Source organism: Alosa pseudoharengus, unplaced genomic scaffold, assembly GCF_046254945.1.
Source record: "Alosa pseudoharengus isolate Yale_2024_CS ecotype anadromous, Long Island Sound unplaced genomic scaffold, YU_APseudo_1.1 YU_APseudo_1.1_scf_23, whole genome shotgun sequence".
Classification (NCBI taxonomy): Eukaryota; Metazoa; Chordata; class Actinopteri; order Clupeiformes; family Clupeidae; genus Alosa; species Alosa pseudoharengus.
This window is the reverse complement of record NW_027468685.1, coordinates 16,558,442-16,570,281: the sequence shown is the minus strand read 5'-3', so window position 1 is coordinate 16,570,281 and position 11,840 is coordinate 16,558,442. Positions and strand designations below refer to the sequence as shown.

Genomic DNA, 11,840 nt, shown 5'->3' with positions numbered 1-11,840 from the left:
TGTTCTGTTTACTTTTTCTTAGTTAATCTTTATTATGTAGAACCCCTGCTTTGAATGAATAGTTTTCACAAGTTTTCTTTTCTTTTTACTTTATTGCTTTTAAATATTCTGATCTTGTTTCTATCCTTCTCAGTGGTGAGCAGTTCTCTCAAGTCCCCATTTGTATCATTCAAACTTTACTTAGTTACCTACTTACCTCCAAGGATTTTGACTTGCCCACTACCTACATTTCCAGATTTTTAAAATGACCAAACTCAGACCTGGTTTGTCAAAATCCTTTTTCTTTTTCTTGGAGTTTGGTGCCTCAAACAACCTCCCGACTCGATCCTAAAACATAGCTTCAGAGTGCAATGGGGCACATGCACAGAGAGAGGGGGAGGTGTGTCCACGTGCATCCGTGCGTGTGTGCGTGCGTGCGTGCGTGTGTGCGTGCGTGTGTGTGTGTACACCTGTCGTGACTGCACGTGTCCACGTCGGTGACACTGACAAAACAGAGGAGGGGGGTTCATGTGCCTGACAACTCTGAATCTTACCCCCCCCCCCCCAAAAAAAACCCACACACACACACACACACACCAACAACAACCACCCCTTAACGTTCCCCCCCCCATACCCCCACCCCATCACCCCCTCCCTCTGTGCTTGCCCTCCATAACCCCCCCTCACGGGCGTCTAATTGGCATCTAAAAGCTAACCCAACCAGAGGCCGCTGCCAGACCTAAATTGGAAAGTCTGGAAGGCACAGCAAGGGTGAGAGTCTCTGCTAGCTTTTACACTCTTTGTGATGGACAACTCTGTGACAGTCTGTATGTTGTCTGTAGCTGTTTGACCCGCAGAAGGACGTAACGGACAGTAGGCCTCTCCGCGGTCCATTAAATGTGCAGATATCCTCAGTCATTTTGACTGCTATTGATTGTTGTAGATGTGTTCTGTAAGTGACTTGAGTATGTAAGTGTAGTAACATGAAATATTGTAATTGAAACAAATATTGATTGTGTCCCTCCCTATGGTTCAAAATAGTACATTTTAAATTCTTAAGAATCATACCTAGATTCCCCTAAATCTACCATATAGCTTGTTTGACATGGGTAAATAAAATAATTTATGTTATGGACTTAAACAGAATAGCTTATGAGTTAGTTGACAAGATAAGAGTGAATGAGATGCCAACGTTTGTATGTTCTCCTCTCCATGTTTGCATGTTGTCTGAATGTCTTCCTTTGTCTTGCTTTCCCTCTATCTCTTTCTCTCTGTCCATCTCTCTCTCTCTCTCTCTCTGTGTCACTCAGACGTCCTCCCGTCTGTCCGTGCGTCCCTCCAGCTCGGAGACTCCCAGTGCTGCTGAACTGGTCAGTGCCATCGAGGAGCTGGTCAAGAGCAAGATGGTAAGAATCAGTCAGAAACACCTAATGTACCGACAGATGTATGCTGTTGTATGGTGGCAGTTTTGGTGTGGCAGTTTGTTATGAAGGTGTGTGTTCGTGCGTGCGTGCGTTCATGCTCTGGTCTTTTGATTTTGGTCACAAGGCCAGCACTGCACTCATAATTGCTGTAGTACATATTATCCAAATACGCCCTACTTCTGTGTACGCCTATGCCTGCTGTGTTAACCGCAAGCACTGACTTCTTTTTCATCCTCCTCTCCCTCTCTTCCTCCCTCTCTTCCTCCCTCTCTCCCTCCCTCTCTCGTGGCCAGGCTCTGGAGGACCGGCCCAGCTCTCTGTCGGTGGAGCAGGGCGACAGCAGCAGCCCTTCGTTCAACCCGTCCGACAACTCGCTCCTCTCCTCCTCCTCCCCCATCGACGAGATGGAGGAGCGCAAGACCGGCTTCTTCAAGAAGCGCCAGTACGTCGCCAGCCTCGCCCTGCCATTCAGGCACCATCCACCGCCCACGCCACCTCCACCCCTTCCTCCCTCCGTCTTCCTCTTCCTCCCACTCTTCCTCTGTTTCTCTAGGACTTCTATCTATCTGGACTTCCCCTGCCTCTATTGTCCCACTCCTGACCGTTATAACTTTACGTTCACAGTACCACTGTCCACCATCACATGTCCTTCATATTGACACTCTTGATAGTGCATGAGAGGAGAGTGACTAAAGGCCACTTTAGTCACTCTCCTCTCATACTCATTACACACACACACACACACTCACGTGGTTGTTTCTGGCGATGCCACTATAGTCAGCCTCTGATGGAAGGAGCACTTACTGTACATGTCTGTTTCATCTCTCCTGCCATGTTTTCAGGCCACATATTTGACCTCTCTATAATTTGTATCAGATAAATGTACATGCTTTGGCACAGTTTATGTCGTTGTTATTTTGTCATGACCAAATTTAATTTAGTTTACTTATTATCATGTTCTCATAGTTGCTGTCGGTTCACTCCTGGTCCCATCTTAATCTTCTCTCGTCTCGCCACCCTGCCATATGTGCTTACGTTGACTGTGTGCTCTCTCCCCTGCAGTTATGTCTTAATGGAGCTGGTGGAGACTGAGAGGGACTATGTGAGGGATCTGGGCTTAGTTGTGGAGGTGGGTATTGATCTGTGCATGTGTGTGTGTGTCTGAGTGTGCGTCTGCGTGTGTGTGTGTGTGTGTGCGCCTGCATGCGTGTGTGTGTGTCTGTGTGCCTGCATGCCTTTCTGTGTGTGTGTGCCTGCATGCCTGTGTGTGTTCACCCTCCATAACTAGTCTCATGTGAATGTGTGTGTGGCTGATAGGGCTACATGGCCAGGATGAAGGAGGACGGCGTCCCTGACGACATGAAGGGGAAGGACAAGATCGTCTTCGGCAATATCCACCAGATCTACGACTGGCACAAAGAGTAAGGCCACTTTAGTCACTCTCCTCATACTCATTACACACACACACACACACACACACACACACACACACACACACACACACACACACACAGACACAGACACAGACACACACACAGACACACACACAGACAGACAGACACACACACACACAGACACAGACACACACAGACACACACAGACAGACACACACACACACACACACACAGACACACACAGACAGACACACACACACACACACACACAGACACACACACACAGACAGACACACACACACACACTCACATGGTTGTTTCTGGCGATTCCACTGTAGTCAGTTAGTCTCTGGTTGAAGGAGCACATACATGTCTGTTTCATAAGCCTCGCCTTCACCCTGTTCGCAGCATTAAATGTCAAGAGTCTTTTTCACACACACACACACACACACACACACACCAGCAGGGCAGCCAGTAGCCCTCTGTGTTCCTATTGAAAGAGTGTGATGCATAGGAATAGAATAGTCATGAGTTTATTTGAATCCCACCAGTAGAGTCACTCATATAATATGAATAACAAGGATGCCTTTTTCCACAAGGATGCCTTTTTTCGTCAAACAATACAGTAACTGTATTTTGTTGATATGGTTGTCATGTTAAAGGAAATGTTTCCTTCGTTTCTGTGTTGCGATGTAGCTTCTTTTTGGGAGAATTGGAGAAGTGCCTTGAAGACCCTGACCGACTGGGCTCTCTGTTCGTGAAACACGTGAGTTACTTACACACACACACACACACACACACACACACACACACACACACACACACACACACACACACACACACACACACACACAGTGATGCTCATCTATTATATCTGAAATGTCAAGGTTTTAAGTCCCATAATGCCCAGTACTGCTTACAAAACAGAGATTGTGTTTCAACGCTTCTGTGTGAGTGGGATGGATCCTGGGTAGTTCATTTTGTGCCTCAGATCCTCTGTGGTTCCTGAGTGGGCGCATGTGTGTGTGTGTGTGTGTGGCATATGTGCTAATCCAAGGCATCTGTTTTATCCACTGTAGGAGCGGAGACTGCACATGTACATTGTCTACTGCCAAAACAAACCCAAATCGGAGCACATAGTCTCTGAGTACATCGACACATTCTTTGAGGTAAATTCCCTCTTAGATTCCTTGTGTTTGTGTGAGTGAGTGAATGAATGAATATGGAGTTTCTGTTTAGCCTCTCTACATTGGCTGACCCAACAAAAACCCAAATGTTGACCTCTACCATTTGACCTTTGACCTTTTGAAGGACCTGAAGCAGCGCTTGGGCCACAGGTTACAGATCACTGACCTCCTCATCAAGCCTGTGCAGAGAATTATGAAGTACCAGCTTCTGTTGAAGGTAGGAAAAAAACTCCTCATATTCAAATTTCAGTTGTGTCTGCCTACTCGCCCATATTGATGAACACACATCTATAGATCTGATTCCTCTACATACTACTTAATCCTGTTCTCAACCATGTATGTGTATATAGATTGTATCCAATGAGATGTTTTGTCCACCCTGCAGGATATCTTCAAGTTCTCCAAAAAAGCTGGAATGGACTCTCTGGATTTGGAGGTTAGTGCTTTTTATTACATCTTTGATAACGAGTTGCACTACGGTTTGTGTGGATCCTCTCGGTGTGTTATCCTTATCACTGTTCTGTGTCTGTGTTACAGAAAGCAGTAGAGGTCATGTGCATTGTACCAAAAAGATGCAATGATATGATGAATGTTGGACGACTCCAAGGATTTGACGTATGTATTGACTTGAATACTACTAAGGAACCAAAATGCTACATAATCACAATATTGTAGATGTTCTGCCGCAAAGTAAGATTTTTCTTATTTTGGTGAATCTCTCTCTCTCTCTCTCTCTCTCTCTCTCTCTCTCTCTCTCTCTCTCAGGGGAAGATTGTAGCCCAGGGCCGTCTCCTCCTTCAGGACACGTTCCTGGTGTCTGACCCTGATGGAGGTCTCCTGTCCAGGATGAGGGAGAGGAGGGTCTTCCTCTTCGAGCAGATTGTCATCTTCAGTGAGCCCCTGGACAAGAAGAGGGGCTTCTCCATGCCCGGCTTCCTGTACAAGAACAGCATCAAGGTACAAGGTTCCCAAACCACACACACACTAGAGAGACTAAACACCACAGCACAGGTGGTCCTTCAGAAGGTGCCTATTTGAATTAGCAGTGAAATGTGTGTACAAATGAGTGAGAAAGTTCCCACAAGGAAATGTGATTAATTAATGCTGGACGGTATACCGGTTCACACCGTATACCGGTGTATATTTTCGTTATGATATGAATTTTTATTATACCGCCATACCGGTGTATTTGTTTACACAATGTTTGGAACGCTGCGCCGCGCTACAGTGTTTCAGACGGGACTTTTTTCACACGGACGCATGGTGCCACTGCGAGGCATAGTGAGGGTAAACCTTTACTGTCTATGGGGTAAACACAAAACCCCCTGAAGAATTAAGAATTAAGGGATACTCCATTGAAAGGGATTTACCGTTACGAAAATTCTATTGAGATTGTTCAACAGCTGTAACTAGCTGGCTAGTAGGTGATGTCGTTAGTTAGCAACCCACCGAACACAGTGAAGTTTAATGTTCTTATCATTCATCTCACCTTAAGAATATTTGCTGAAATTATCCAGGTAGCAAGTAAAGCATGTTATAGACATGCACTGAGCAATACTAGCTGGCTAGTTAGAAATGATCCTGACTGTCATCAATGCACCAAAACAAACTTTTTTGTTAATGTTTTGCCTAGCGAACCGAACCGAAGCTCATGGCAGGCTAACAAGACATCCACATCCACATGAAGTTAACGTTAGCCTACCACTAACGTCATGTAAACCACACAATAACATTAAGGCATGTTTCTGATAGGCCTATTTGACAGAGTAAGCATATTAGCAGAGAGGTTTTATTTTAAATTGTATAATTTTCAAGATGTTTTTGAAATTTGCACAGTAAAAGTTCTGTATTTTGACAGCAATTGTCTTTGCATTCTGATTAGATTCTTCATTAGAATCATGAGTGGCTATTTGTAAACAGCATCATTTTCTGGGGCCATGCAAAACTGCATTAGCCTACCACTAGTGTGGAGTTATTCTACATCATGACAGTAAAATAGACCATCCAATGTACTGCAGCAATTCCTCTCTCAACCTGTAGAAAATGCTGTGAACATCTGATTATGCATGAAAAAAAAAAAATACCGTCATATACCGTGAAACCGTAAGAATTTTGAAAAATACCGTAAAATACAGTTTTGGTCATACCGCCCAGCACTATGATTAATCTATTTTTTTAAATATTTACATATCTGTATTCTGAAGGACTGAGAGACAATGAGTTCTTATTGAATTATGAATTATTATGTAACATCTTCTGTCTTCCCACCCTTAGGTGAGCTGTCTAGGCCTGGAGGACAGTACAGACGGTGACCCCTGCAAATTCGTGCTGACCTCACGGACAGCCAGCGGCAGCACAGAGTCCTTTATCCTGCACTCGTCTCACCCAGGGGTCAGGCAGGTCTGGTGCCTCCAGATTGGTCAGATCCTGGAGAGCCAGCGCAACTTCCTCAATGGTACCAGCCGGCCAGCCCCCAATCACACCACAGCACACCACACCACACTTGGGCCCTGAGCACTGTAAAGTGCCTTGAGACAATGTTCTTGTTAATGATTCTATACAAGAGGATTTAATTATCTATTTAATATCTTTTAATTGTTGAAAGTAAATCATTCATTGTTAAAATTGTATATGTTCAGTGTTGTTGAAGCGCAATTTAGATGAATTAAGTATTTCTTTTTTTCTTGAAATGTCATCTGAATACATTTCTGACTTACCTCTACTAACTGGCAGGTTTCATATTTCATACTGTGTGCTAACTCTATTAACTGACTTCCGTACTGTATGTGGTTCAAACCCAGCCTCAGTTGCCCCTATGCCATACCTTTGCCAATGATTCCTGCTCTGCTGCTGACGGAAGCCACTGACACATTCTCAGTGGTTTCTTTCTTTTTCTCCCTCTTTTTTTTCCCTCCCCTTTTCCTGAACCCTCACTCTCCTTCAACGCTCGCCCCTCTTTCTTTCATCTCCGCTGCCTCCACTTCCTTCGTTTCTCTGATCCTCCTCCTCTTCCTCCTTATCTGCTACCTCGATATCTTTCTCTCTCTCTCTCTCTCTCTCTCTCTCTCTCTCTCTCTGTCTCTCTCTCTCTCTCTCTCTCTCTGTCTCTCTCTCTCTGGCATTCTGTGTTTATCTCACTTGCAGCGCTTACCTCTCCCATAGAGTACCAGAGGAACCACATTGGAGGGGGAGCTCCCGGCCCTAGTGGCCCCAGCAGCAGCAGCCAGGCAGGGGGCAGCGGTGGGCTGGTCATGGCCCCCGGTTGTGGCGGAGCCGGCGGGGGAGGCGTAGGAGGGGGCATCTCCGCCGGGTCGGGCTCCCGCTCCCGGCCCTCGCGGATCCCCCAGCCGTCGCGCCTCCCCCAGCCCCTTCGCCACCACTCCCCCGCCATGGGCCCCGGAGGAGGAGACCCCGACGGGCCCGACAAAATATCAGGTACGTCCTCGCGCCCCGTCGCCGCGGGTATCCCCACGCTCTCCTCCCCATCCTCCTCCACCGCCCCAGCCATTGACCCAGAGCACAGCCGCGAGGTCCGGACGAGGATGCAGGACAGTCCTCGCTCCCGACGGCCCGACAGTGGCCCCAAGGAGGTCCCGGTCGAGCCTCCCCCAACTCCCCCGGTGGTCCCCGTGGCCCCTCGCACTGCCACGAGTCCGATAGCGATGGTTAAGCCCCGGCCAGGGGCCCTGTCGCCATTGGCGCCCCAGCTGGCCTCCCCTTCCTTCGGGAAGGACGGCCTCCCGCCCTGCAGCCCTGTCCAGAAGGCGGCCGCCACGCCCGGCGCCGGCAGCTCCGCGGGCTCCTTCTGGAGCTCCATCCCGGCCTCTCCCGCTAGCCGGCCTGGCTCCTTCACCTTCCCCGCGGAGGCCTGCGACACGCTGGGCCGGCCGACCCAGAACCAGAACCAGAACCAGAACCAGAGCCAGAGCCACCGGCACTCCACCCACAGCAAGGACGCTGACCGCATGAGCACCTGCTCCTCGGCCAGCGAGCAGTCCGTGCACTCCATCCAGAGCAACGGGGTAAGAAGCCCTACTTGAGCCCCAGGCTTCGGTGCGGCCTGCTCCACTGAAAGGCCTTGGCTTTACTAAAATAAAACGATTGCTTGCTACTACCAGGCTCTAAGCACTTGAGAAACGCCGCCTCCTCTGTCTGCCTTCTCTGGTATCTCTACTGACTACTAACACGGTTTAGGACCTTTTCTGGCTGTCTGCTTTCTCTCTGTGCCAGTTTTTCCACTAACGCCTCTCACGTTAACACATAGTTCTGTGTGTTACGGGAACCTAATCACAATTAAACCTTGACCATTACTAATGTTTAGTGATCCATCATCTCTGTATCAGCGGACGCCTGACGAAAAACCCACTCATAACTCTTCAGGATCGTCCTCCACAGATGACACGCCGCCTCGACCGCTTCCTTCCCAAACTCTGCTCTGATAGCTCTCCTTCCTGTCCGTATAGAGGGGCCGCTCTGCTCTCGTTGGTCTTCTCCCGCTGCCTGCGCACCACGACATGCTCTTAACTTGATCCATCCGGAGTGGTGATCTTTTTTTTGATCTCTCTTTTTGAAAACAAACCTGGTGCCTGATGTTGATTTTATAAATGGGTAAATAAATAAATAAAAACAAAAAGACAGGGTTTTTTGCCGTCCGACTGTTTTTCCATCTTACTCAGTCTCTACTTCTTCTTCCTTGTCTCTCTGCATCCTTCAGACCGCGCTCTCTGGTGGCCCAGGCCCCGCACCTCCGGGTTTCTCTTCCACTTGTCCTCTAACATCCGATCACAGTAGACGGGGGCATCTTTTGACTAATAAATATGCCGTCTCAAGAGTGATGCACTGAACTAGATTAGACTGTGTTTACTCAAACTACTGTAACATGACCTTGTTGTAATGTATAGCAGTTTGTATATTGGATAGCATATGGCATGTAGTACAATGATACCATGATAGAATATATTTTCTGTTTGTTTAGGGAAATAAACAATAATTAGCATGTGACATTGAGTAAATGATGTGCACCAACCCTCCATCCCCAGCTGTTGCACTTACGTGTGTGTGTGTGTGTGTGTGTGCGCGTGTGTGTGTGTGTGTGTGTGTGTGTGCAGAGTGAAAGCAGCAGCAGCAGCAACATCTCCACCATGCTAGTGACGCAGGACTACGTGGCTCTGAAAGAGGATGAGATCAGCGTGAGCCAGGGCGAGGTGGTGCAGATCCTGGCCAGCAACCAGCAGAACATGTTCTTAGTGTTCCGCGCCGCCACCCAGCTGTGCCCCGCCGCCGAGGGCTGGATCCCCGGACACGTGCTGGGCCACACCTCCACCATCACCCCCGACAACACCGAGGGAACCATCAAGTAGGCACTGGTTGCGCTGCACAACTTGGTAGACAGGAAAAAGAATTTGATGCACAACACAGAGAAACTCTGAAGGAAATAAAAAGAATCTCGGTCAAGCTTTTAAGGATGTTTTTGCACATTCTGATATTTTTAGATTAGTTTAAGAGTACATACAGAAATGTCCTGTGTATAAGCCGCATTGTGTATAAGCCGCAGGACAGTTTTTTATGCAAGTTAAAAGAAACAAAACCATATTAACACCATATTAACTGGTCCCGTGTATTTAACCTCATAGCTGAAGACATTTTGCTAAATCAATGTATAAGCCGCGGCTAATAGTTGGGAAATTACGGTATTTCAGTTGTGGGTGTATTAGTAGAAGTGTAGCATTACAATTAGAGTAGCCAACCATATGTCCTCTGATTTGCAGATGTTGTTAAAGGCACAGTTTATCAAGAAATACTGTATCAGTAGCTAATGGAATATTAGTATAGCTAATATTCAACTGGGTGTAGTGTAAATGAAAGAAGCATAGATAGATCTAGGTGTTGAATAATTTCTGTTTCAGAGAGAAATGTCACCGGTGTCGTAGGATGTCCCGTGACTGAACAAAAGCGTGCTGCCCAGTAACTGTACTGACCTTTGACTGTCCTTGCTCCTCTAACAGGAAATCATCATCATGGCACACGTCCCTCCGCATCCGCAAGAAGTCGGAGAAACGAGAGAAAGAAGGCAAGAAGGACAACAAGCTGGAAAACGGCTACAGGAAGTCCAGAGAGGGCTTACCAGTCAAGGTTTCTGTAAAGGTCAGTCACCCTTCTCCTCTTATGCTCAAATTAATATTTAGACTTAATATAACAGTAATATTTATTGAAGAAAATGAAGGTAGATCCCAAGGCACTCTGCTGATAAAAAGTCCTTTATTGAAGGTGTCCGCTGAATAAAGGACTTTTTATCAGCAGAGTGCCTGGGGATCTACCTTCTTTCTCTTCAATCCTATCTGTCCATTTCCCTTGAAGAACACCTGAAACATTTTATTTACCCATGACCCACTGCAGCGCTCTCCCATTTTTTTCTCTTTTTTTCTCAGTAATATTTCTTGTTTCACTTTTTTTAGATGTGATGAACATTTAATTCATTGTTGCATGTCTTTTTCTGTTGTAGCTTCTAAATCCAAACTATATCTACGATGGTAAGTTCTTATGCTTTTGTCCAGTGTTTTTCCATCTTCACAAGTACAGATGTTTACCATAGACCAGTAGCATTCTCAAAGAGCCACATTGGTGAAATAAAACTTCACCAATTCAATTAACTTTTTTGGATCTTGCCCTGTAGTTCCACCAGAGTTCCTAGTGCCTCTGAGCGACGTCACCTGTGACAAAGGCGAGTGTGTGACGCTCAGGTGTAAGGTGTGCGGCCGGCCCAAAGCCACAGTCACCTGGAAGGGACCGGACCAAAACACACTTACCAACAACGGCCACTTCAGCATTGCCTACAGGTACACTTTCAAGAAATTGGTCCAGTTACTCATTGCAACACATCCAAAGGTTGGCTGGTTGGCTCGAGCAGAGAATGTGTATATACAGTTCAGTGCCATGCCTTGTTTGTTTGTTTGTTTGTTTGTTTCTCTCTCCTAAACTCCTTTCTTCTCTCTCAATTCAGTGACACCGGTGAGGCCACACTGCGTATTGTGGGCGTTGCTGCGGACGATGATGGTGTCTACACCTGCATCGCCACTAACGACCTAGGCAGCGTGACCTCATCGGCCAGCCTACGAGTACTAGGTGAGAATGCTATATGTCTTTAGACACACACACACACACACACACAGACACACACACACACAAACACATCTAAGTGCACATATCTAAATGTCCATGTAAAAAGCATATCTGACCTCCAGTCTTTTTTTTCACAGGGACGACCAGTGATGGACTAAGGGTCCTGTGGAAGGACAACTACGAGTCCACTTTCACTGAGGTGGCAGAACTTGGGAGGTAATGGGTCACCTTCCTCTATAACCTCCAGTGAAATCACAAGAGGATTGGGCTACTAGGCTTTCAACGATTAAAGCATGTGTTTCAAAGCTGGTGTATTTACAAAGTATATTTCCTGAAACAAATGTATGTATTATTACCTGTTGCCTAACTGGTTAAGTGGTCCCAATTTTCACATGGCATATGTTTTACCTCCAGGGGGCGCTTTGCCGTGGTCAAGCGCTGTGACCAGCGCGGCTCCAAGCGCACCGTGGCAGTCAAGCTGGTCAACAAGAAGCTGATGAAGCGTGACCAGGTGACCCAGGAGCTGAGCGCCCTGCAGCGGCTCCAGCACCCCCACATCGTCTGCCTGCTGGACACCTACGAGACCTCCAGCAGCTACGCACTAGTCCTGGAGATGTGAGTGTCCGAGCAGTATGGGTGTCACACACACACACACACATACACAGACACACACACAGACAAGACAGACTTGTACACACACATACACACACACACACACACAGACAAGACAGACTTGT

General features: G+C 47.0%; 1 protein-coding gene across 6 annotated transcripts in view; it reads left to right on the top strand.

The window, feature by feature from the left end:
- Positions 1–11,840, top strand: part of trioa (trio Rho guanine nucleotide exchange factor a) — a 120,123-nt gene that overhangs the window by 104,235 nt on the left and 4,048 nt on the right. For 5 of the 6 annotated variants that reach the window (XM_076301822.1, XM_076301820.1, XM_076301819.1 and 2 more), the window contains 19 exons: positions 1,290–1,385; positions 1,697–1,845; positions 2,466–2,532; positions 2,721–2,824; positions 3,494–3,563; positions 3,877–3,966; positions 4,109–4,201; positions 4,370–4,420; positions 4,522–4,599; positions 4,750–4,941; positions 6,259–6,439; positions 7,129–8,006; positions 9,093–9,340; positions 9,990–10,128; positions 10,487–10,514; positions 10,658–10,820; positions 10,985–11,106; positions 11,241–11,319; positions 11,518–11,718. In XM_076301822.1, coding sequence (XP_076157937.1) covers positions 1,290–1,385; positions 1,697–1,845; positions 2,466–2,532; positions 2,721–2,824; positions 3,494–3,563; positions 3,877–3,966; positions 4,109–4,201; positions 4,370–4,420; positions 4,522–4,599; positions 4,750–4,941; positions 6,259–6,439; positions 7,129–8,006; positions 9,093–9,340; positions 9,990–10,128; positions 10,487–10,514; positions 10,658–10,820; positions 10,985–11,106; positions 11,241–11,319; positions 11,518–11,718 — 3,029 coding nt within the window. The remainder of the gene's footprint in view (positions 1–1,289; positions 1,386–1,696; positions 1,846–2,465; positions 2,533–2,720; positions 2,825–3,493; positions 3,564–3,876; positions 3,967–4,108; positions 4,202–4,369; positions 4,421–4,521; positions 4,600–4,749; positions 4,942–6,258; positions 6,440–7,128; positions 8,007–9,092; positions 9,341–9,989; positions 10,129–10,486; positions 10,515–10,657; positions 10,821–10,984; positions 11,107–11,240; positions 11,320–11,517; positions 11,719–11,840) is intronic. The other variant, XM_076301821.1, reaches the window with a different exon arrangement.